Source organism: Dendropsophus ebraccatus, chromosome 14 (genome assembly GCF_027789765.1).
Source record: "Dendropsophus ebraccatus isolate aDenEbr1 chromosome 14, aDenEbr1.pat, whole genome shotgun sequence".
NCBI lineage: Eukaryota > Metazoa > Chordata > Amphibia > Anura > Hylidae > Dendropsophus > Dendropsophus ebraccatus.
The window spans coordinates 18520067-18547036 of NC_091467.1; the positions used below are offsets into that span (position 1 = coordinate 18520067).

Here is a 26970-nt window from a genome sequence, read left to right on the forward strand (position 1 = left end):
CCATGATGCTGGATGCTTCTTGCCATAGACAAGCCAGCATACTAGGCCGTGGCCCAGCTATCCCCTTAGGATGGCGGTACGTGTCATTGGCGGTATGTGCAGCAGTGACATGGAGGCTTCCTTTTCCAAAACTTTGCTATCCTATACTTGCCCATGTACCATATTATCCTATACTTGTTATGTCATAGCAATCTATGATATAATCTATCATATTACAGAGCATCGGGAGATGCACACCACTTTGACAGTGCAAGGAACGCCGCATGCCGCTCTGGCAGTGTTGGGAACACTGAATGCACGCAGTCATGGTTGGCCCATGACTTTGTCCAATTTTTTTCATTTTTGCCCATTGTATATTTGAGATTGACACCCCTGGCCTATAGCGATTGGGCCCTGTGCTACTTAATTCTTCCCATAACAAGGAAGAGCAACAGAAAACTAAAAAAATATATAAACAAATGTAAAAAGAAAAAAAAAAATCCTATACAACCACCCACAGGTCATTGGTCATAAGAGGCCTTGACGCTCCATTCTTTTAATGCCCTTACAATAACTTGCCCTTGTTCATCTGCTATTGTGATCAACAGGAGGCTCTGTAGGCGGCTTTTATTGATCTCACTAGTTGTAGCTAAAGGCAGACAAGCTATTAAGTTTTCCAATTGAGGTAGAGAACATCAGAGGTCCTCAAGAGAAAACAGCACTCTGAGCCACGATAGTAGTGTATTATACGGTAAGTGAAATTCTAGCATTGTCTCCTAAGGATGGATCCACGGTCATCAATCTAATTTCTTCTCCCAGCATTAGAGATATGTACAAAAGAGTAAATATACTATGGGTTAACTGAGTAATTTCATTTTATAATTGTAAAGAGTAGTTCCAAACTGTATATCAAGCAATAATAGCATAATGCAAGTGTAGCATGGTGGACACTGTCGTAAGGCTGAGTTTACATCTGCTTCAGAGACTCCATAGCAGATTCTATTCCGAACTGGAAAACAGAGATCAGGGGCTGGCAGACAGCATCGACATTATTGGGATCCATCGGGTTTCCCACTGACGTCTGATATTTTACTGGATCCTAATACTGCATGCAGCATTTTTTGTCCCACTATAAAAAGCAACACAATTTTGGCTTAACGTGAGTCCACTAATGTAAGATGTAAGCTTATATGGCCCCAGCCACTTTTACACCAATTACACCTATTACACCAAGCGATTATTGGCCGTATTTGGCCGATTACCATCCGTTAGCCAATAATGGCTTGGTGTAGTAGTTAGTGCTGAAAGGCAGCGATTAGCCAATATGCACGATGTCAGCTGATCCTTCTATTTCAACATGTTGAAAAAAACGATAACGACCGCTGCTCTCTCCTATGGGCCACCCGAACGATCTAAAGATCATCCGGGCAGCCCCTCCCGCAGCTCCCTGTGGCTCCCCCCTCCTCGCTGTCAGTATGTGTAATAGCACAGACAGCAAGCGGGGAACGAAGAGCAAGCGAGCGCTTATCTAGCAGGTCGGCACTTGCTTGCTCATAAATATCAGCCTGTGTAATAGGGCATTTACATGGAAACTAACAGCAGGTTAGAAGAATATTCCCATAGTGCCATGACCACTGAGGAAGAAAGTACTTTTCTTACCTTCATCGTCAGTGCCAAGGGGACCAAGGGCTGTAATCCCACCCCCAGCGCAACAAAACCGCCTAATTAGCATACTAATAAAGGACAGAAACGGCTCTGTGGGTGAAGGTCCGATAACAATCTTCTTCCTTAGGGCCCATGAGCGACGCTCATTTATTGAGCCTATTGCACAGCTCGATTATCGTTTAGCAAGGACTGCACAGACATCGTTAACGATGTCCGTGCAGCCCTGGCCCTAAACTGTTCATACATTCCCTCTCCACACTTCTGGTCTTCTCCTGCCCTCTGCTCTCCTCCCGGCACTGCGTGCTGCATCTTCTGAGCTGACAGGCCGCTCAGCCAATCACTGGCTACAGGGGGAGAGCAGAAAGCAGGAGGAGACCGGGAGCATGGAGAGGTATGAACAGTTTATTTAATTGTTACCCATCCTTGTGGAAACAAAAGAGCAGGATCGATTCTTCTTTAATAAATGAGTGCCGATCACACAGATCTGTGTTAATTTACTGAGCCCATTACAAGGCTCGGTAACTGTGTGATCAGTGATCTAGCGATCACTAGGTTTCTTTAATCACCCATAGGTCGGGCATTCCCTATAAGGGTAGGTTCACACTACGGATAAGTTGCGGCGCATTCCTTTGCTCATACCCATTCGCGGCGCACATATCCGCCTGTGCCATAGACACCATTCTATGGCCAGGCCGATTCCGCATTCCACCGAAAGAATGGAAACGTCACGTCAGCAGAATGCGGAATCCGCCCAGCCATAGAATGGTGTCTATGGCATGGGCGGAGACGTGCGCGGCCGTGAGGGGCTACAAACGATGGAATCCTCCTGAACTTCTCTGCGTGGATTCCATAGTCTGAACCCACCCTTACACAGGGAGATGTGTGACTGATGGCTGATCATTTTTAAGCATGTTGCAATAGAGCAATCAGTTTGGTCTATTTGACCAGTCAACAGCCCAAGTAATAGGACTTTAGAATAGACAGGCTAAAGATGGGCCAGATTGATCAAACAGACAGTGATAAATCTGGTGCATTTGGAACAATATTATAAAATATACATATATACCAACCCCACAAATTAAAAACGGCTATGGGCCATAACACAAAGAAATGTAAACCAATCAGACGCATGGGTTCCCGCTTATATACTGGTGTGTGGTTCACGCTTTAAGTTCCGGATGAACAGATAAGTAGAATATCATTAATTCTACCATTTATTGCAAGTGACATAATTCAGCCTTTGCTATGGGCATGATAGACAAGGGAATGATTTAGTGGGATTCCTGAACACACTACAGTACATCTGGCGGTGGGCTGCTTCATGGTGTATCTGGGCACCAGCAGGGTATCACCTCCCGGCACGCCATATGCTCTCATCCTGCTTCTTACAGCAATTTAGCTCTCATCGTTCAGTATTAAATATAACCTTACAGTTCATCAGAAAGACTTGTCACACTGCTTCTAGATGAAAGGGATTTATTGAAGAGGCAACACTGAGACATCTCCAAAGAGTCTGCCAATCACGTGTGTAAGTGGAAGCATTAGAAAAATTTACGGAAAAAAAATTCTGTAATGCAAGAACCTCTTTACCAGTCAGGGTCTTTGTGGATCTGAGTGCCGGTCCACTGGGGATCTGGACTGGGCTCCTGGTCCTCATAAGTAGTCAGCATGGCCAGCAGCTAGTCGCTGGCTATTAGAGCAATCTAGGCTAAGCGTACTCACTCTGATATCTGCTGTGTGTTTCTCTGACCTTTGTCTGTTCCCTAACTATCCAGTCTGCCACCTGCCCTGACTTTTAGCCTGATCTCGTTTTCCCGACTTGTCTGCTGATTTTGTACTTTTGCTGCCCGCTGTTACCGACCTGGATTGTTGACCTTGGATTTATTGTGTTTGCTTGTCTGTCGCTGTTCTGTGTTTCACCCTATTGAGTATAGGGACTGTAACCGTGGTTTTCCACAGTCGCCTAGGACTGTCTTGGGGCAAGTAGGGAGGGACAGTGGTCGGGGTCAGCTTAGGGCTCATAGTCCGTGTCTTGTCAGACTGCCTTTTGCCATATCCGACGCTAACAATAGGTCAATTTGCCCAACTTCTTTGTTTGGCCCTCCCATAGGGTTTTCTCACCTTGACTTACGGACTGTAATAAACTAAGGCCCAGCAATTATTAATCACCTTCGGGCCCAACACTGGAAATCTCCAGCAAACAGCTGGCACGGCCAAAAGACACTTGGCCCAACTGTACGCCTAAACACATTACATGGCACTGGTCACTTAGAACATGGCCAAGCATGGCTCATCGAATGATTGGTTATGTAAAACATGGCTGACAAGTAAAAGCCACCAGAGTAGAAACCAATCTTTATCGGTAGTTCCCTAATATGGTCTAGTAGAGGGGGTTCTTATTATAAGATATCTATGACCATTTATTCTAATATGGCATATGAAGAGTGGTTGTCTTGTTGAGAAGCAAAATTGTAAAACATAGGAATGACTCCACAGACAACACTTTAAAAGCAGGAAGTCTGTTAGAATTATCAAGATGTTCACGATGCTCTTGATTTAATCATTATTGTCTATGGGACTGTCAAAGATACAGAGATTGCCTAGTATACCACTCAACGATCCCTATCGGTCCTGTACACAATAAATGGAGCAGTAGTGTGCACAAATGACCACTGCTCGGTAGACTTAGGACCCATATTCACAAGATCGGTGGTGGTTCTAGAAGTCGAACTCCAGTGAACATACATTAAAGGCTCTTTTACACAGGCTGATTATCGTCAAGGAACATTGCTAGAAATGCTCCTTTGGACGATAATTGGCCTGTGTAGAAATATCAATGATGAGTCGAGGAGCGGGAAAACGTCCGCTTACGGGATATTCGTATAGTTTGTACAGGCGGTAAAATCTATCCATAGCGGAAGCATATCTCTCTGTGTAAATGTAGCAAATGGCCATATGAACGATACAGTGATTGTTCGTGCAGCCAGGCCGTACGATTAATCATACCTTCTAAGGGCGTGGTGCTGAATTGCGTCCTTGCACAGCCCCATATCGGCCCGTGTGAAGGCCCTTTATGAGTATGGGGGCACTGACATTATGATATGTGTCCCTAGATACTGACAAATTGAGCAGAAGGATCACTTCTATACTGTAAAAGTATTATATAGAATACTATATAAGCTAAAACTTGTCTTCTAGACTGACTGTTCATTATAAGACTCAGTTATTAGCGGCAGTGTTTGCCATCTTACAGACCATTGATTTTTGCTGAGCCGTTCCTTTTCGTTGGCCTAGCACTTGTCCTCCTGTTGTTTGAGCAGTGGCCCCGTGGGGGTTATTAGTTGGACTGAAAGCTAAGATAGTAAAGCATATAGTGAGGAAATACTGTAACACTTGTAAGTCCTGTCTATAGCTCTACAGTAACCCTTCTGAGAATGATTCACTTACGATTACCCTTTCTTAAAGTTTCACCCCTTAATACAAAGACCACAATTGACTTCAAGGAGTCAATGAATGTGAATACTTTTTTCCTTGGAGACTATGTTACAGTCTGTACTTTTCAATTTTATGACAACGCTATGAGTAATATATATGTACTGAATGGCCAGGTAGGTTCACACCAAATAAAAAGTGTAGAAGGTTTAACTGGCGTTCTCAATAAAAATTTCTAACAAATTAGGGTACTGGAGTTGGTTAATGGGGTTATACCAAGATTAGCTGCTATCCACATAATAGGGGAAAAACAGCTGATTGGTGGGGGAACCCCCCAGCGATCACTAAATAGAGTTCAATAGAGCCTGGTCTGATCAGACGACCTCCAATCCATTCATTCTCTATGGGGCTTCCAAACATTGTTGAGCGCTGGACTATGTTAGGAGGTTAAACCATCAGAAGGCACCTGAACGACACTGGGCTACATCCCAGACATCCAGATACTTAGATCACTGATCGCAGAAGTTTTCATTGTGTAAAGCAATACGGCAGTGGAGGCTGAAATGGAGGTCTATCTTCATTGATGAGTACGCCTTTTGTCTTGGATGCAATGACTGGTCCCAGAGATTCGCCTGGAGACCATGTGGGCAACACAGGGAAGAGGCCTTCAAGAGGGAATGTCACACGTGTCTTAAATCCCTATTAAATGAAACGATTATCAGCCTTACTTGGCCAATTACCGATTGTTCAGGCCAATAATAATCATTTTGTGGATCATTCAGATAGCCCCTCCCGCTGTTCCCCATTCTCCGTCTCTCCGGGTAATAGCACAGGCAGCGATTGCAGGAAGGAGGAGAAAGCGAGCACTGAGCTGACAGGTCGGTACTCACTTCCCTCTTACTATTGTGCCATGTAATACGGTTTTTACTCCTTGCCCTGTATTTTGGTGTGCGGTGGTATAAAGTACAATAGCCAGACCCCTCCAGTCTTCATTCCACCTTGGTCAACGCCAGGCCAAGTAAGCAGCCAGTGTGGTCTAAACATGCAATAATATCCTACGTTTTCTCAAGACTTCCATCAAGTACATCTGGGCACTACTGGTTGGCAATTACACGCTAGCGGCAGATCTTGATGGTTTGCGTCCATTCAGCGTGGCAGAATATTTCTCAGACCTAATCGATAGTGTGCCAAAGTGTGCAAGTGTTCGTATTCCTATGCTTGGCGCTCATGCTTGGTACTAAATTTATTGAAATGTTTTGCATATTTTTTTCCATTTTTCCTCATTTACATATCATTACCATGTCTATCGATCCTGTATTTTCATAATTTCATGACTTTTCCTGAGGAGCGTAGCATGATCTCATTTATATCAGCTTTTTCTTCCTCATAATAAAATGGACAATTTAACCAGGGGCAAGTTCAGAACGGTGTGGACTAGCTGAAAGGGGGAACCTTTGCCCTCCAGCTGTTGGAAAGCTACATTTCCCACTGTGCCTGGACAGCCAAAGCTTTAGCTTTGGATGTACAAGCTTAATGGGAGTTGTAGTTTTGCAACAGCTGGAGGGCTGAAGGTTTCCCATCCCTGCTCTACAGCGCCTTGTGGTTGGTTTAATCAGCAATACTGTAGTGACAGATTCCCTTTAAGGTTACACCATTAGGCAAGGGCTACATGACAGATATAGTAAGGGGACACAATTGACTATGGCAAAAGGCTACAAGGGAATGACCATCATTTAGTGGTAATGTCAATGGAACACCAACTAACGGCTAGCAGCTCGTTCAATATTTCACAATAGCGGACTATAAAAGATGAGTAATACAGAGCAATCTATTGTGAAGCCTTAGAAACAAATTCAATTAAAGGGAATCTGTCAGCTCCCGGGGCTTATCCAAGGTGCGGACATGTGTGCTGTAGCTGGCAGTCCCCTAGTGAGAATGGTGCCTTTTGGTACCAATCCGTAAATACTGTGTAATTTTATTTCACTTCATGATATAACCGGTGATTCGGACGCAGCGAGATAAGTGAATGCGCGTCAGTCTGTCTCGTGCGATGACGTTCAAGCTTCCGAGTGGAAGCGTGAACGTCATCATGCAAAACAGGCTGTCGTCCGTTCACTTATCTGACTGTGTCCGAATCACCTGTTTTCACCTGTTATCCGAAGTATTTACGGATTGGTAAGTGCCTCATCCTTCATCTATCTGTTGGAAGATTTGTATATTGATGGAATGGACTGGCATGGATGATTGAGCACCACGTAGTCCGAAGGGTGAACTAGTAGCAGAGCACGTCAATGTACACATTAACATCAGTAGTGCCGGGGTAATCTTTGTTTGGATACACCTTTTGGTCATTTTTCCATGCAGTGGATTATGTGCAATCTCACATCAACCACTGTAATGAAGAGTCCAAGAGGAGTTGTGGCTCAGTGTATGTGCTAAACTCTGGCACACCTCACCACTGCTTCCTCCTCCCTCTTCTTCATGAATGAAAGCTGCCCAGCCTCCTGCTCACTTACACTGTAAGCCAATGTCTGCCTCCAGAGGACTGATCTGCATTCAGATAAAGTGGAATCTTCCAGCGGGCTGTGTAGGAGCTGGGGTCTAGGGGTAAATCACTTGTCAAGAGCCCAACAACAGTTTTTTTCCTGTGTTCAATTTCCCTGATGAAAATGAAATATTATATAATATATATATATATATATACACTCTCTCTCTCTCTTAGGCTTAGAGATTGATCTAAATCTTAATGCAGACCAGTCCTCTGTCTGGAATAAACACTTAAGAAACACTGGCTGACAGCACGAGCGAGCAGTAATGAGGGGTGCCAGAGTGAGGCACAAACGCTGAGCCACAACTCCTCATTGACTCTTCCTTACAGTAGGAGACCCAAGATTGTGTATAATCCACAGAACGGACAAATTACCACAAGGTACCATGCTTGCTAGCGGACTGCCAGCTACAGCACACAGATTCCCTTCAAATGAATTCCATGAAAAATCTGGTCTATGGGGCTGTAATGGACCAAATGTAGTCTACTAGTTCCTAAGTTCAGTCTAAACTCAATGCACAGTTTTGAGTATGCCACAGCATGGGTCAGAATACTGCATTGAAGGTACTCGTATGTGCAACAGAAAACGTGATATAAACGCCCCCCTTATGCCACTGTCTTCTGCTACTGCAGTTTACATATAAACTAGAAGATTTCAGGAGATATAAAGGAGGACATTAACCCTGTATGTTCTGCATTGGCCCAAATAATAGCTTACCCTTGTTCCATGCTGGAATTTGTCAGGTGTGCATGGGAGGCTGACACTACCCACGCTGTGCCATCTACTTGTATAAATTAAGAGAAGAAGTTTTCTGATTCAGCCGCATCCCCTCTTAACCTCACAAGCTTTCATGATTAAAGTTACCATAACAACATGTTTACAGCGATGCTATTTGATGCATTTTTAGAAATGTGGCGATAGGCGTTGGATGAACCACAGGCTAATTTAACCTCTTCAGATCTCCAGAGCTACCATCAATCACCATAGATTTTAACCCTTACTTGGACTGTTGTAGTGGTCATATGTTTTACTATTTTTATATACTAGTAATTAGCCTTATTCTACCATTAAGTGCTCTGAAACGCGTTGGACTCTTTCCATTCTATGGAGTGTTCCAATATAAACTTACATTTTATAAAGTTGTTTCTGTGCTGAACCTCTTCTCTTCTGCTAGTATTTAGTCTTAGAATAAGGGTCCTATAACACAGATCGATAATCAGTAATAGAGACAATGAAAACGATGAAACAATCATAGTCTGATTGTTGCTTTAGGCCCAAACCTAAAATCATTGGCCGCCGACTGTAATAGCGTTGCTCGGCCGCTGGCTGACGATTCTGCAAACAGTAGACATTACCTATCCACGCTCCAAGGCTCCTCCTGGGGTTTGCTTCTCCCCAGGTCCTGCGCACTGCAGCTTCAAATCGGCCTGTCTTAGCTCACAGGCCGCTCAGCCAATCACTGATTGCGGTGGTCCCTGCCAGTGATTGACTGAGTGGCCTGTCAGGTCAGACAGGCCGCTCTGAAGCTGCAGCGCGGGACTCAAGAAGAAGCAAACCACAGCAGGAGCCCTGGAGTGTGGATAGGTAATGTCTACTGTTTAGGCAAGGGTAACGATGTTCGTGCAGCCCTTGCAAAGTGATTATCAGGCAGTGTATTAGGCCCAGTAAACCTGCGCCGATTTACCAGATCCGTGTTCGTTTATAGTATTTGTCGGGCCCCCATCAGCCCCTAAGGTTATGTTCACACAATGTCATTTTGTGGCTGCCTTTTTGGATGGACGTCATTTTTGCGTCAAAAGATGGCCACCCAAAAAGACAGCCGTAACACAAACATTGTGTCAACATAGCTCAATACTAACTTGCCATTTGCATTCATCATACTAACTATGGAAGTCTACCTAGATTAATCCTTCCCTAGACTTGTTTTCAACATTGAACATATCCTAGCAAAGGCATAAGACACAACTCAGCAAAAACAGCAATGGGGTCCAACTTGGGAATAAGCATTACCAACGAACGATCGACATTTAAATCTCGCTGCCTGGAGAAGATAGACATTGGAAAACGGATATTCACAAATCCGTAGGATCAGAATGACAGTGGTGTATCAGGTTTCCCAGGCTGAATAGAAAAAAGTTATCCAGTACTTTAACATATTCAAGGTGAAAGCCACAAAGTCTTAGAAGATCACCGTCACTACTCTTATGGATTGTGTTATTGTGTGCTAATGGGCCTTGGACACACTTTGGACTGCAAATAATTGCAACAGGGGTGAACCTCACAAATAAGCATATTGTGCATACAAGTTCAGTAAGAGCTGAGGGCAAGTTCTTGCAATACTTCTTTAATTAACATGTCACTGTTAAGCAGATGCCAAACCACTTCACATATACAACACAGACATGAAGGCCATTTCGCGTGCATGCACGCTTCATCATCTGATGAAGCACGCATGCGCGCAAAATGGCCGTCATGCCTGCCTTCTATACTTCTACAAAGAAAACTAAGATTCCTGCATGGTTATGTCAGTCTCTGGCGAATCCTGATGGCTCCAGATTTACAGTTCTTCTATTGGGCCAAGTAGTTAGTGTTTCAGCTACGGCCAGATCATCTATTGTCTTGTCGTGTGTTTGGTTTTCTTGCTTCCAACATTCTTCATAAGTGGGAAGATATTCTTCAGAAGTTAATTCCCTCCTTTTGCTTTCTTCTACAGACAGCAATTTTCTACTGGCCAACGCTCAAGTCCAACATGGTTTCCCTATTGTCTACTGCTCCGATGGCTTCTGTGATCTCACCGGGTTTGGCCGCACAGAGGTCATGCAAAAGAACTGTAGTTGCCGTTTCCTTTATGGAGTGGAGACTAGTGAGACTGTCCTTCAGGGTATTGAACGTGCACTGGATGAGAAGCAGGAGTACCAGGCTGAGGTGTGCTTCTACAAAAAGGACGGTCAGTTCATAATCTCTCCACTTTGTTTTAATGTGCCACCTTGTTCCTTTTTACGTGTCCCAGAGTTAAACTTTATATTTTTGAAAACTACAGGAGATCTCTTCTGGTGCTTTTTGGACATTGTGCCCATCAAAAATGAAAAAGGCGAGGTGGTCCTATTTCTTTTTTCATTTAAGGATGTCACGGAACAAAGAATGAGAGCTCCACATGAAAAAAAGGATGGTGAGTAGAATTACTAAAGCTAGGGGTTGGGGGTAGCAGACTTACTTCTAGAGATGAGCGCAACTTAAAGATGCAATGCAGCATATGATTACCGGTGGATGAAGAAGTTGGATGCAGCCCTTGGGAGTCCTGGAAAACATGGATACAACCTATGGCCTATGACTGTATCCATATTTTCCCAATAGCCATAGAGCTGAATTCCACTTCTTCAGCCACCGGTAAGCAAATGCGCTTATCTCTACCTACTGCCTTTCTTGTATGTACTAAATCAAGTTATATGGCTTTTCAATAGACAAACAAAAGAACCGCCGTCCTGGTGCTTCACATTTCAGCTCAGCGAGAAGGCAGAGCCGGACAATGCTTTGCCACCTAACTGGTCAAGTCTCTGGACGAAACAAAAGTGACATAAAACTAAACAATGTAAGTACAGAGCTCATATATATTTATATCAAGCAAACAGTACAGTGCTCTCTGCTGCCACCTCTGTCCATGACAGGAACTGTCCAGAGCAGGAGCGGTTTTCTTTGGGGATTTGCTACTGCTCTGGACAGTTCCTGACATGGACAGAGGTGGCAGCAGAGAGCACCGTGTCAGACTGAAAAGAAAACACCACTTCCTGCAGGACATCCAGCAACTGAGAAGTACTGGAGATTTTTTAATAGAATTTACAAATCTGTTTAACTTTCTGACCAGTTGATTTTAAAACTATTTTTATTCTCCGGAGTGTCCCTTTAAAGATAAATAGATTTCTGCGTGGCAATACCTATAAATATCTACAGCCTGGGCTGTAGCAGTGTAAGGGTATGTGCACACAGAGCAATTCTCGCTGATTCCACGAGGAATTGAAGAGGAAAGATCTCTGTTTGAAATTCCTCTCCTTTTCTGCTCTGGTAGAGTAGGAGCAGAGTGCAATGAATTTTAAGCAGAATTTAAGCCTCATTGACTTCTATAGGATTCCTCTAGCGGAATCTGCCAAAATAATGAGCCCGTCCAGTCATCGGGTGGAAAGTGGATTCTGCGCGGAATCCAGATGGAAATTTCCACTGTGTGTACATTAATGCGTGGAAATACAATAGAAAACAATGGGAGCCAAGATTTCTCATTTTTTATGGGTGGAATTTCGAGCAGATTCTGTGCGCATTTTGATGCGGAATCCGCTCGAAATTGCGTCAAAGCACATTTCAGATTCAATTTAAGGGCAATCTTTCACTAGGTTTATGCTGCCTTAAATAAGGGCACCATAAACAGCGACAGAAAAGCTGAACAGATCGGTGTATTACTTACATCTTTTTGTTCAGCCGTTCTCCTAATATGCAGGAGAATAGGATTCTTGCCACATCCCTCCCCACGCCCTCCAGCTGCTGATTGACAGATGACTGTCTATACACAGCATGGATAGATAACTGCCAATCAGCAGCTGGTGGGCGGAGTTTTCTGCTTCTCATGAATATCCAGGACTACTGGGCTCATGCACATAATGGAGAGGACTACTTATTGTCCATGTTATTCAGGAGGATATCTCTGGATCAGCTGCACAGAACAATGTAAGTGATACATCATTCTGTTCAGCTTCTCTGTCACTAGCTTATACTACCCAAGATAGGACAGCCTAAACTTATACTACCCTGAGATAGGACAGCATAAACCTACAGAATTTTGCCAGAGTTTCCTTTTTATGTAAAATCACACACATTTTGCTCTAACAATTTGCATTCTTACTGTCAATACATCTGAATACTCTTGTTAATCCTGGGATGCCCCATGAATGGCATCTACAGTCAAGCAGTAAAGCCGGCACACTGTGCCAGACAAACGTATAGAATTTTTTAGCTAACAGATGTTGCTTGGCTAAATAACCTTCGGCAGATCCTATCAGTCTCTCCGTTAACCTCTGTTCTCTAATCTGGTCCCACCAGTCTGCTTTGATAAAGCTGCTCTGGACGATACAGCGGAAAAACATTTGGAGCTTTTGTAACACGATATATCTGGAAAAAAAAAAAAACCTGAAAAGTCAAAAGGGGCCTAATCAGATTAGGACAGAAAGTGTAAGAGATAAGCGGGATTTTGTTACTCAATGGGCAGGATCAACCGCGCAATTTCATTGGTCGCTAGAATTCAGATCAGGCTGTGCTGACATTGTGACGGCAAGATGGCGAAGTGTAAGCTATAGAATGGAGATAGTCGGTGACACTGTGACCTACATCAGTACAATGCGACATCGAGACACTCAACATCACGCTCAGAGAAGCACGCCAATTATCCGATAATCTGCTTCTATTGTGAGCTAGATGGATCCGGAATTTCTTTGACCGCCTGTCCTGCTGGGTATTCTACTAAAGTAATAGGTATACAGATGTAGCAGAGGTGAATTTATTACTTATCCTTTTTGTGCTTTATCATGCATTGTGAGCAAAGCTAATCCCGAGGCTTCATGCGCAGTGCTATGTAAAACCACAGATAACATACCTGATATATACATACACATTTCTCTCTCTCGAGAGAGATCTCGAGATGTGTTGAGAGGCCTTCATACTGATCGGCAAGAAAGTCTAATGTGTATGGGAGCCTTTAGGCATTATGCCCAAGGCAAAATTGTATGTACAGAGAATGCAGAAAGACATATGGAGCTTCATCAGCTGTGTGCCGCCATATGGTGCTCCTGTATGACACCATATTAAGAACATATTCTTCTTTAGGAGCAATGATTTTAGTAGAAAATGTCTCCATAATAGTGTTCAATACAACCTGCTACTGTATGAGAGGCAGGGTCCTATTCCACGGGCCGATGGGGGCCCGATCAATAATGTAAACGAGCGCTGATCTGCTAGATCGGCGCTCGTTTACTGGGCCTATTCCACGACCCGATAATCGTTTAGCGAGGGCTGCAGGGAGATCATTACCGATGTCCTTGCAACCCTTGTTTAAACAGCATTCTTTACCCAAGCATATTGCAGGTCTTCTCCTGCGCTCCTTCTTCCTCCCAGTCCCGCGTGCAGCAGCAGCTTCGGTGCGGCCTGTCTGAGCTGACAGACCGCTCAGCCAATCACTGGCCGTGTCGGTCCTGGACAGTAATTGGCTGAGCGGTCTGTCAGCTAAGACAGGCAGCACCGAAGCTGCTGCTGCGCGCGGGACCGGGAAGAAGAAGGAGCGCAGGAGAAGACCTGCAACATGTTTAGGTAAAGCGCATAGCGCATCGCTATTCCACGCAGCGATGCGCGGTGGGTGCCCACTGATTTTAGGTTTAAACCTAAATAAACGATCAGCCAGTGACACAATCATCTGCTGATCGTTGTCTCTATTCCAAATCGGGCCAATTCTGCCGATTATCGCTCCATAGAATAAGACCCTAAGGGTCCTATTACAAAGAGCGATTTTTAACAATTAACGACTAACGATAAACGATCGCAAACAAGATTGTTTATCGTTAACCTGAAATCGTTCACCATATTATACAGAACGATAGTCTTAGTTACGAACGTTATTACGATTGTTACCATGATCGTTTATTTCATCAGATCCCAGCAAAACAATGAACAATGTGCAATTACACTGAACGATTAGTGAACAAATGCGGAACTTGAGCGAATGAAGGTGGAATTACAGCGAACGATTAGCGAACGAGTAACGATAATTTTAGGTTCAGATCTAAATCAACGATTAACGACATACGAACGATTTTTTGACCATTGCCTGCAATTACACAGAACGATTATTGTTTAAATTTGAACAATATAACGATTTTTCGCACGATAGTCGTCCCGTGTAATTGGGCCCTAAGGGCCCTTTTACACAGAAAGATTATCTGACAGATTATCTGCCAAAGATTTGAAGCCAAAACCAGGAACAGACTATAAAGAGAGATCAGGTCATACATGAAAGCCTGAGATTTCTCCTCTTTTCAATTCCAGTCCTGGCTTTGGCTTCAAATCTTTGGCAGATAATCTGTCAGATAATCTTTCTGTGTAAAAGGGCCCTAAGGCTAGAACACTATAGGTGCTGTATTATGGCTCTGGGATTCAGATGGTTCCTCCTATGAGCCAGTTTGGTTCCATGGAGAGTAGCGACGCTCTGATACTATATCACTGTTAATGTTTCCCATCAGCCATCCCCATTGCTTTGCAGCCAATTCATCGAGAGTGGGAGATGGCCTCATTACATTGTCTCCTCCTTCTCAAAGTCCCTTCTGTGACCACTGTGGAAAGTGGTAGGAAAGGTTTGCTTGTAAACTGAATGTCATTCTTAAAAGTGTTCTCCAGGATATAACAATGAATATCCACAGAATAGGATAACAATGGTTGATCGGCATTGTACCGATAAGCCCCACTACAATTGTCTTTGTTCCCTGTATTAGGGCCGGACTGGAACTAAAAAGCAGCCCTGGCACATCAAGCACCCCTCAAACCCACAAAAAATATCAATATTATATATAATATATATAAATAAAAGAAAAATGGCAGCCCAATGTGATCTGCAGTGATTTTTTTAGGTCACACCACTCAGCACTTATCCCGAAATAAAGTAGATGGGTTCCTCTGTGTCCCCACATAGTAGTTAGGCCTCTCTGTTCTCTGCCCCCAAATAGTAGTTAGGTCCTTCTTTGCTGCCAAATAGTGGTTGGATCCCCTCTGTGCTTCCAAGCCCCCCCCATAGGCAATTCCCTGAAGGCAATGCACCCCCCCCCAAAGGAATTCTCCCCTTCTCTTTAGGCAATCCCTCTGTAGGCAATACCAAACCCTAGTAAACAACCCTCTGCAGGTCCTGTAGGTAATCCCACCCCCAAGTAGGCAATACACTCTGTAGAATAACACTGTCATATAGACATCCCCCTATAAGTGATCTTCCCCTTGTAGCCTCCCCCACCCCAGTAGGCAGCAGCATCTACTTTGTACAGCACAAAAAACAAACACACATACTCACCTGGCTTCCAGGTACACTGTCCACCGTATCCTCTTCCTCTCCCTGTTCAGTGAGCATGTCTTTCTGTGCCACGGGGCTGAAGGAGGGATCGGTATAATGCTACCTCCGGCCACAAGAGTGACTGGCAGAGTAGGGAACCAATGGCTGCTCTCTCTGGCAACCAGGGCGCCGTATCGTTTAACTTTGAGTGTTTATCAGGGACAATCCCAGGTAAAAGGGCCAGAACAGATCTGCCGACCCTCTGCGATAGCTAAGTAAACAGCACAGTGGCAGGTGGAGCTGTCACTTCTCCTGCTGCACATTTACATTATGCAGCGGAAGAAGCAACAGCACCGCCTGCTGCTGCACTGTTCACTTAGCCTTCACAGGTGGCCCACCACTGACAATCCGGGTGGCCCACCAGGTCAGTCCGGGCCTGCCCTGTTTAAATGTTGCGCCGGAGTGCTGCAGCTTCAGCTCCCATTCACTTCAATAGATGTTGTTCCCTGTTGCCACTACTTTACAGTCCACCATTTCCCGCTCTGTTCTCACCATAATGCAGGCGCCAAACAGCTGATCAGCGGGGGAACCCCTGTCTATTGTTATATCCTGGAAAACCTCTTTAACCCTATGAGATATTAGGAAATGAATTCCACCACAGCTTCTAGGTCTCAGGTCATCCCGTCTGTAAATGTATCTACTACTACTACTACTCTTTCCATGTATAATCCTGTTGATTGACTGATTTTATAATGAACCGAAAACAATTCCATTTCGGTGCGCACACAATGACCTTACCGCCGCCGTAACCTGAATTTTAACTACAAAGCATTTATTCAATCACTCTCTCTTTCTTCTCTTCCCAGAACCTCTTAGATAACAAGCCTTCCCTCCCCGAATACAAAGTAGCATCTGTCCAGAAGCCGCGCTTCATCCTTCTTCATTACAGCATCTTCAAAGCCCTGTGGGACTGGCTTATCCTCTTAGCCACCTTTTATGTGGCTGTCACCGTCCCTTACAACGTCTGCTTCACGGGCCACGATGACAGTGTTTCTGCAGCCCGGAGCACAATTGTCAGTGACATTGCTGTGGAAATGTTATTTATTTTAGGTAAGCGTATGGCACCACACAGACGTCCTGCTGGTATACCTGTGTAGAGGTTAAATATATCGGTGTATGAAGTATAAATAGCCTTATATAAAAGGTCAGGTAGGGAGTGATAATGAATTGTTTCAAAATATGTATTATAAAATTTAAAGGGATTTTCCAGGCTAAATTTATTGATGACTATCAGGATATTGCAACGATATCAGATCAGTGATGTGCTGACACCCCTGTCAATCAACTGTTCGCCAGGGCTGTGGGGATGTCATGTACAGTCAAACACAGCAGACAGCGCCATACATTCTGTAGTGGCCATTGTGGGTTACTGCAGTTCAGCTCTCATTCATTTCAATGGTCGCTGAGCTGCAGTGACCCAACATGACCACTGCACAATGTACACAACAACACAAAAAAAAAACAGGACTGCACAGCCAATGAATAGATGCTCATAGTATGACATACCAAAACTATACAATATAACTATAAAATATATATCTTTTTGAGATAGAGGAAAATCTAAATTTTTTATTGAGTAATTACAAAAGACAAAAACAAGCCCTAGCCAAATTTAAAAACACTTAAAAACAATACAACAAGGAGGGACAATAAAAGAGTCCCTACAGCCAAGACCCAGCCTAAAAGTACAGAGCCAAGGTAAACTCCATATGGAAATCACAGTACAAGACCCAAAAATAAGTTGTATAATATAAGGCATACCCTGTAGAAAAGCAATAGTGTATGGCTCCATATAAAAAAAAGGAGTGAAGAAAGATGATCACAGCACAAACAAAGACTATAATCTAAAGACAATAAAGTGGCTAGTGCAAAAAATCAAGACAAGATATCACCATGTGGAATATGGCCAGCCGAGTGTGGCACATACCATGGGTAGTATTTGTATACAACACACACCTATGGACGCATAGGGTTACTATGTTTTCTCTTGGCGCCTGTGTATGGTTTAAATCTAACACGCCGCGGGTGCTATCCTCCCATGTGGGGTCTTTGCAGTCCCGTCTCTATATGAATTGTTTATTAATAATTAGGTGTTATTTATTTCTCAATTTATTTATTTTACATTTATTTTTAATTTTTTGTGAATGGTTCGCCTCATTAATATACTGTTTGGTCATTATGCATTGATGATCTATACCTTTGGGACTTGGGACACACGCATGCGCACTGTGGCGGTCGCCATCTTTGTCTGTGGCTGACCGTATTTCTTTACGTAGGCGCACTGGGATTAGATGAACGCCGTTGGCATCATTGGCATTTGGTATAGGTTTATCGATATGTGGAACTATGATGTTAGTTCCAGATCTACTACCTGGTCTTTATGCACATATGTACTATATCTGTAGGTTATCATTCATACGCATGTGCATTGTTATGCCCCTATTCCACGAGTCGTTTGAAGGAGCAAACGAGCGCTATTAGCGCTCGTTTGCTCCTCGTTCCCCGCTCGCTGCCGCCGCTATTCAACGCGGCGTCAGCGAGCGGGTGAGTGCGGGAGGGGCGGCGGGGAGCTGCTGGGGGGGCTGCCCGGGGGATCGCTGATCGTCCGGGCAGCCCTTAGGATATAGCAGCGCCTGCTGCCGATGCTCCTATTCAACGGAGCGACGGCAGCAGATCGCTGCTATATCAGTCGCTTGTTTTTCTACATGTTGAAAAACAAGCGACTGCAACGATCAGCCGACTTGAACGATGTCGGCTGATCGTTGCACTCTATTCCACGGGACGAATATCGTTCGTAGCAGCCGATATCAGCCGAATACGAACGATATTGCTCCTCTAAACGACCCGTGGAATAGGGCCTTTACTGTTGGGGACGTGGTCGACATCTTTATTCATTACTTACCGTATCCCTTGACTCATGCACATTAGGACTAGATGAAAGCCGCAGGTGACTTTGGTATCTAGCGTACGCTCACGCATATTTGTAATTATTACATCTGCTGTAGGCACATGCGCACTGCATTACTCAATACGCCATGAGTGCCATCTTGACTTTGGTTGTTCGTGACAGACACGGATCCCTCCCCTCCTTTCAGGTATTATTACTATTTTTGAAACATGTGATTGGTATGTCATTGTCAGGTAGGGAACTGGGAAGACAACAGATGAGTGCAGCCCTAGACTGGCACCCGCCCCAGCTGGCCCTACCTACTTGCCACAAACAGTACTAAAGCTTACTGCGGACAACTGGTTGACAATCCTTACACTGAAATAAGTGCAACACAAAACAAGACAGGACAAAAAAACACAATAGAGAATGGTCAGAGTACGAGGTCAGCAACACATGGGCAGCGAAGGTACAAAATCAGAATCCAGGAAGCAAAGTCAGGGTACGAAATCCAAAGGTCAAAGTCACAATAACAAACAGTCAGGAGAACGCTAGGTCAAGGCACAAGGCACTATCGCAGGCAATGGGATAAGACCAGGGCTGGGATTTATAGTGAACAGGAACCTAGGTGCTGACAGCTAACTGGCTAGGTCAGCTGTCAGTCACCATCAAGGGTACACCTGATGCCGATTGACCGGGGGTGGTGAAGCCCCGGCCGCAGCTACAACAAAAGAAAAGGTAAACATAGCAGGCTGGTTGCCGGGGACGCGATCGGCGGGTCCCCAGCAACCAGTCCCGCTCACAAGCAGAAGCTTGGTGACATCTTTGAGCGCAGCCCAAGACCTGGAAGTGCAGGGCGGCTGCTAGGGATGCCGTCGGCGCGCCCCTAGCAACCGGTCCTGCCTGTTGTGAAGGACGCCGTCGGCATTTCTCCCAGCTCGATTCCTGAGAGTCATTATGTTGTATACTGTATATAAACAAGCCATATGGCACTAGACTCCACCACTGACAAAGTCCGGGTCCAAAACGTAACGTTTTTTTATGTGGAGCCATACACTATTGCTTTTCTACAGGGTATGCCTTATATTATACGACTTATTTTTGGGTCTTGTACTGTGATTTCCATATGGAGTTTACCTTGGCTCTGTACTTTTCGGCTGGGTGTTGGCTGCAGGGACTCTTTTATTGTCTGAGTCCCTCCTTGTTGTACTGTTTTTAAGTGTTTTTAAACTTGCCTAGGGCTTGTTTTTGTCTTTTGTAATTACTCAATAAAGAATTTTGATTTTCCTTTATCTCAAAAGGTGTGCCTAGTGTTATATGACATACACTTTTCTTCTGTTATATTGTATAGTCTTGTATTGTATTGTATTGTCTGCACAATGTACAGCGCTATCTGCCCAGAAAACCTGAAAACTCTAGAAAATGGCCATGGGGCAACTAACTAACTAGATGCTACTATCGTGTTGCCCTGATGCTAGTGTCGGTGCATATTACCCATTTGGACTGCATTTGGCGTTTGAAACACTACACGTTTCTACGCTAATCCATTAGTGTCTACCATAGAGTAATGGGACTGCTAGAACAAGCTCTTCTGTACGTCCTTAATTTTTTTAGCCATGGGCACAGAGGGTCCCTGTAGTTTTGTACTCCCGCTAACTAACAATACATGGTGAAGGACGGGCTCTCTCATCATTAAGTGCAGTGCTGAATCCCTCAGATTAGGAAGGATGTGGAGACAAATTTAATCATCCAACTAATCGCAGACACAAGTTAATTAACAGGAACTTCATTCCAATTATAAGGACATGTTGAGGAGAACTCCGGCTGGTCAAACACGCTTGTTTGGCTGTCAGCTATTTCTCCTGACCCCCCCCCCCCCCCATCCTTTCCTCATACACATGCACACTTGGCTCAGCAGGAAATATAATTCATGTCTTATAAATGAGGACAGGGGAGTAAAGGAGAGATGAGGGAACCTTGAGGATGCTCGGGTTAATCCAAACCGAGTGTACAGCATTTGATTACCGGTGGCTAAAGAAGTTGGATGCAGCCTTAAGGTGCTTCTCAATGCCAGTCCTCAGGCCTCACCAATAGGTCGTGTTTGAGGATATCCCATACAAAGAACACTTGTGATAACACCTGATGCACTGAGTATAATTATATCACCTGTGAAATACTAAGGAAATCATTAAAACATAACCTGTTGGTGAGGCCTGAGGACTGGAATTGAGAAACACCGCTATACACCTTCACTAGCTGTGGGCCAAATGTCTGTTCGACTGACTGCCGAAGACCGACTGTCTTTCCCAATTTCACTATACACATGAATATTCAGCATGTGTTTTTAATGCAGTCAGCTCTGGCAGTGGCTTTTCTCTAATAGAATAAAGGTCAGGCATTTGAAATCCAGCATGACTAATTCTCCTCTCCCCTGGGGAAGTCTGGAGGCCCCTATATATTTTAGACAATTGACAAGTTCCATCGAAGTCAGTGGGTTTGGTTGACCTTTGACTAAAGTTTATAGAGACCTTAAAGGGGAACTCCAGCGATCCCATAGAAAAATAAAATGCACAGAAAGGAAATAAGTGCACTCACCAATCCCCCACAGATTGTTTGACACCTCTCCCACTTGTCTATGCTGCTCCTAGCCCCAGATTAAAATTTTTACAAAATCCTTGTATTCCATCATGCCACCTGGCACAGTATCTAGCTAGCTAGCTATTCATTTATCTGCATAGATTGGATAGAAAAAGAAAGATGAAACAACAGTGTATCCTTTCCCCTATACTACTCAGGAGAGGCTGTTTTTTCCAGCCCTTCACCAGGTGATAAATGTTTAATGTCAGTGGTGGGCGGGGTTATAGATGAGGTGTTAAAGCTTGCCTGGCAACAGAAGAGACAGAGGTTGTGTGATCTCTGTCTCATGAGGGAGGGGGGAGACAGAGGAATGGGGACATAGTGGACCAGGAAGTGAGAACTTGCAGCAGCTTCAGGGAGTGAGAATGTGCTGAAGACAAAAAAACTAATTCATGTAATAGAAACCTACAGTATTACAGACAAGCTCAGATTATGGGTGGGAATTAAACAGGGTTTAATCTTTCTTACACAGAGTTCTCCTTTAAGTTCATTCAGACCCCTGCAGGGTCGTAGCTAGACTTTCTTTCATCTTGGGCAATTATTAAGATGCTGCTTTCAATCTGTATCTAAATACTCTGTTCAAGGTAGAGTGGCTTGTTGGGCCCATCCTGTTACCAACCTTTCCCCTGACTACATCTTTGCCCCAAAGGTATCATATCGGAGAAACAGGGAAAAAACTATGAGAAAGATAGAATATTGTTAAAAAACTATTGTCAACTTACCCAACCCCCACATGTTACATGTCATGGAGACATGTCAAAAGCTTTGATCAGTGGGGGTTTCCTAGAATAATCGTTTCTATGACATTTCAAAAGTTTTTTGTTTTTTTTTTAAACTAGCTCCAAATTGGTAAAAACTAAAAATACCGTACTAAAAGCTAAACAATTGCAAGTATGATCCTCTTTATTCACTTGTCCACGCTCCCCCAGTGTTCTTCTTCTCCGGTCTCGCCAAGATGAAAATGACAGCCCGCTCAGCCAATCACTGACCACAGCGCTGTCTCGTCTCAGTCAGTTATTGGCTGAGCGGGCTAGAGACATCGAAGACCTGTAGGAGGACACCGGGGGAGCACAGAGAGGTTAGCATACCCCCTTTTTTTAAAAAAAAAATTCATGTGTATTTTATTGTGTGGCTACCATCTTTATGAACTTGTTCCGAACTTTGCAAAAAGTTTTGTTTGGCAATTTTTTGCAAAGTTCAGAACAAATCTCGGTTTGTAAGATTCGGTTCGCTTATCTCTAGTGTCAAATATATAATTTTGTTCTTTGCACGATATTGACCATCAAGAAAAGCATTTGGTCAGGACTTTTCTTGTTGAATCCTCTTACAGATATCATTTTAAATTTCCGGACAACGTACGTCAGTCATTCCGGACAAGTGGTGTATGAACCCCGCTCAATATGTATCCACTACCTCGCCACATGGTTCTTTGTGGACCTCATTGCTGCTTTGCCCTTTGATCTTCTCTATGCATTCAATGTCACAGTGGTAAGAAGCAAATGTCACCTTATTGTACAATGCATTTACCGTCAGCCTCCTCAGGTCATAAATGATATTTTGGATGTAGCTATGTTGTAAAGAGCTGTTATATTGATATATGAATAGATGAAAAGAGACATGGCAAGCCGAGATATTGATAGTCCTGTGTCTGACAGCTTTCTCCTCTTTCACAAAAATGGAAGACGTCCCTGGTCCATCTACTGAAGACCGTTCGGCTGCTGAGGCTCCTGAGGTTGCTGCAGAAGCTGGATCGATATTCTCAGTACAGTGCAATGGTGCTAACCCTTCTTATGTCCATGTTTGCCCTCCTGGCTCATTGGATGGCCTGTGTTTGGTATGTGATCGGACGAAAAGAAATGGAGAGCAATGACCCTGTTACCTGGGACATTGGTAAGAAGACCTGCTACAAGTAATAGATACTGGAGATGAGAGGATTTCGAGCACACTCGGGTCTGTCCAACCCCAAGCGTGTGGCATTTGATTACCGGTGGCTGAAGAAGTTGGATGCAGGCCTAAGGACTCCTGGAAAACATAGATACAGCCTAAGGCCTATGGTTGTACCACTGTTATATAGAAAGCCTTAGGGTTGCATCCAGTTTCTTCAGTAATCATGTTCAGATGGACCCGACCGTGTTTGAGATTCGTTCATGTCTACTAGAAAAATATTGTTCAATTTCCATTAAAAAAAATTGTAAAATAGTTGTTTGTAGTAAACCTATTTTCCGATTATGTATTGATATGTTGTCATCTTCAGTTTTATTAGATTTAGATTAGATGTTAGATTTCAAGTTAGTTTCATATACTACATATAGTTTTATATACTACATATACTTTTTTTTGTCATGGCTGATCCATTAAAGAAGTTTAAGGGAGGCCTGGATGCTTTTCTTGATATGTAGACATGTAGATTACATGTGATAGGACATTGATCCAGGGATTTATTCTAATTGATAGCCCTTGAAGTCAGGAAGAATTTTTTTTTTCTCTGATGGGGCAATTGGCATCTGCCTCATCAGGTTGTCTGCCTTCCTCTGGATCAACAAAGTAGGGTTTCTGTAGGTTTTCTTTTTTCAACTTTATTAACTATGTTACTACATTGTGCATGAAAGTACATAAAGTAGATGTTTTTGTCATGCAGGATGGCTCCATGAATTGGGCAAGAGACTAGAAGTGCCCTACATAAATAATTCCATTGGAGGACCCTCTATTCGTAGTGCTTACATAGCATCCCTCTACTTTACGCTCAGCAGCTTAACCAGTGTGGGCTTTGGCAATGTTTGCGCTAATACCGATGCCGAGAAGATCTTCTCCATCTGCACTATGTTGATAGGAGGTGAGTATAGGTGCAAATTAGTGAAAACAATAAAGTATAGCTTCATGTTTCCAAATTTTGCGTCCAGCACCAAGAGCATGGACAACAAAAGCTTCGAATCAAGTGAAGAACAGGTTCATGAGTTTGTAGGGGGTTATTCACGGTGCTCCCCATAGAAATCAGGGAGGACATTACTGTAGTCACCACTGATGACCTCTTCTTCTTTGCAGCTCTGATGCATGCCGTGGTTTTTGGCAACGTGACAGCCATTATCCAGCGTATGTATTCTCGACGCTCCTTATACCATACACGTATGAAGGACCTCAAGGATTTTATCCGTGTTCACCGCTTACCCCAGCAGCTCAAACAACGTATGTTGGAGTACTTTCAGACAACCTGGTCTGTCAACAATGGCATTGATGCCAACGAGGTAGGCAACTTCAAATTACTTTGCCAACGAGGTAGGAAACTTCAAATTGTTTGATTCCACCAAACTGACAAATTTGCTATACACAATGACTATTTATTGCAAGGGACTGTGGTCTTCCTAAAATGTGATCAAAAACCACTATAAAGGCTTGTGATCAAGGAACCTGTTATTACTTTCATACTGCCTGAACCACGATCATTGGGGAGGTCACTGTGATTTCCCCCTGCCCTACTAGTCTAGAGCAAAATCAATCATGTCCGATAGGGTAGGTAGAAGACCACTTTAATAAATTGAAGGTGATGACTCTTTCCCTTTAAGGCTATGTTCACACTGCGTATGATTCCGGCCGCATTTCGCACGCCGCCGTACATGTGCGGCTGAAACTACGGGCGTGGGAAAAATCGACATGCGGCCAGATGCGTACGCACCGCGTACATACGCCCGTAGTACAGTTATGCTTCCCTAGCTTGTTTCGAAGCGATCTGAGGCAGGTCATTTACTTGGAAATCTTCGCCCAGCCCCGTAAACCACACAGAACCTTTTGGATCGAAAAATCAAATTCAATGTGGCTGAAATAAGTACTTTGTACGGGACCGCATGGAAATCCACGGCCGTGAGTTTCAACATTTCCGTCCTCAAACAATGGTCTTGTTCATTTTTCAAGGCGCCGTATACGATCCGGCCGTAAGCTCATAAGTAATGTGCATTGTGCGGGCGTATATCGTATACTTTCAAGCGAACGCATCAACCTCAAAACTACGTGCGTATATTCGCGGTTCGCACTACGGCCGGAATCATACGCAGTGTGAACATAGCCTAAGAGTGGTTTCCTCCAGCTATCAAGATCACGTCTCATAAGCCACCTTGGTCGTTTAGAGTCCATTGCACTTATATATTCTCTTGTAAAGGCGGCCTCCACTGTGAGCCATACACTGAGAGAGCAGTCCTCTTTGTTTTTATGTCTCTAGCATCTGATGTCCTTTATTTCTTCCAGCTGCTAAAAGATTTTCCAGACGAGTTACGTGCTGATATAGCGATGCACCTCAATAAGGACATCTTGCAGTTACCAGTTTTCGAGCCTGCCAGCCGAGGTTGCCTGCGTGCCCTATCCCTGCACATCAAGACTTCCTTCTGTGCCCCCGGGGAGTACCTTCTACGACAAGGAGATGCTCTGCAAGCCAATTATTTTGTATGTTCAGGATCCCTTGAAGTCTTGAAGGACAATATGGTGCTGGCTATTCTGGGTGAGTACTACTTCTACCACTTCTGCAGAGGTCACCAGAGGATCCCTTTGAGATCTTTGAGACTTTCCCTTCAAATAATCTAGGTATCCCTTATTTTACACAATTTTCTACAAAGCCTGCCGGAGTATATTTTTTCAGGTATGGGACATAACTTGCAGGGACTATATACTAGGTACGCAGAAGATCTGACACTACAAATGAATCCATGCTCTGGGTCAATTTACATGTGGAATAGCGAAATCTGTAAACTATATATTTTGTGAATTTTTTGCACATGTTCAAAAAAATTTAAAGGGGTTATCCAGCGCTACAAAAACATGGCCACTTTTCCCCCTCTCTCGTCTCCAGATTGGTTGGGGTTTGAAACTCAGTTCCATTGAGGTAAATGGAGCTTAAAGGGGTTATCCAGCGCTACAAAAACATGGCCACTTTCCCCCTACTGTTGTCTCCAGTTTGGGTGGGGTTTTGAAACTCAGTTCCATTGAAGTAAATGGAGCTTAATTGCAAACCACACCTGAACTGGAGACAACAGTAGGGGGAAAAGTGGCCATGTTTTTGTAGCACTGGATAACCCCTTTAATTGCAAACCACATCTGAACTGGAGACAAGAGTGGGGCAAAAGTGGCCATGTTTTTGTAGCCCTGGATAACCCCTTTAATACATTTGACACATGGTCCTATCCTAGAATCGTTTAATGTGGATTTTCTATTTATATCTTAGGAAAAGGAGATTTAATTGGTGCCGACATCTCCAACAAGGAGCAGGTGATCAAAACCAATGCGGATGTGAAAGCCCTGACCTACTGTGACCTGCAATATCTCAGCCTTCGAGGATTGCTGGAGGTGTTGGAACTGTACCCGGAGTATTCTAGCAAATTCATGGCAGACATCCACCATGACCTGACATTTAACCTACGTGAAGGCAGTGAGACAGATGTAAGAAACATATCAAAATCCGATATCATCAAATGAGTTTTATGCTCTATTTAGACAACATATAAAGCATCACTACTTTTATTGGCAAATCAACCATTTATAGCCAACTTTGCTGTAGGAAGTGGAAAAGTGGAATTAATTTTTGTTTGATTCTTCATATTATATATGTTATCTATTATTCACTAGTCACCCTGTTTAATTCTAGGGATGCTACAGGTTCTCCCGATCCCCAAGGCTATCACAGGTAATGCATAGGCACATCTAGACATACATTG

At 43.8% G+C, this 26970-nt stretch overlaps 1 protein-coding gene across 1 annotated transcript in view; it reads left to right on the plus strand.

The window, feature by feature from the left end:
- KCNH4 (potassium voltage-gated channel subfamily H member 4) overlaps window positions 1-26970 on the plus strand; it is a 122658-nt gene that overhangs the window by 80480 nt on the left and 15208 nt on the right. The window contains exons 2-12 of the mRNA XM_069952078.1: window positions 10339-10572; window positions 10666-10794; window positions 11087-11214; window positions 16557-16800; window positions 22605-22762; window positions 22957-23164; window positions 23913-24107; window positions 24317-24516; window positions 25511-25760; window positions 26481-26695; window positions 26901-26939. Of these exons, the coding sequence (XP_069808179.1) occupies window positions 10339-10572; window positions 10666-10794; window positions 11087-11214; window positions 16557-16800; window positions 22605-22762; window positions 22957-23164; window positions 23913-24107; window positions 24317-24516; window positions 25511-25760; window positions 26481-26695; window positions 26901-26939 (2000 nt within the window). The remainder of the gene's footprint in view (window positions 1-10338; window positions 10573-10665; window positions 10795-11086; window positions 11215-16556; window positions 16801-22604; window positions 22763-22956; window positions 23165-23912; window positions 24108-24316; window positions 24517-25510; window positions 25761-26480; window positions 26696-26900; window positions 26940-26970) is intronic.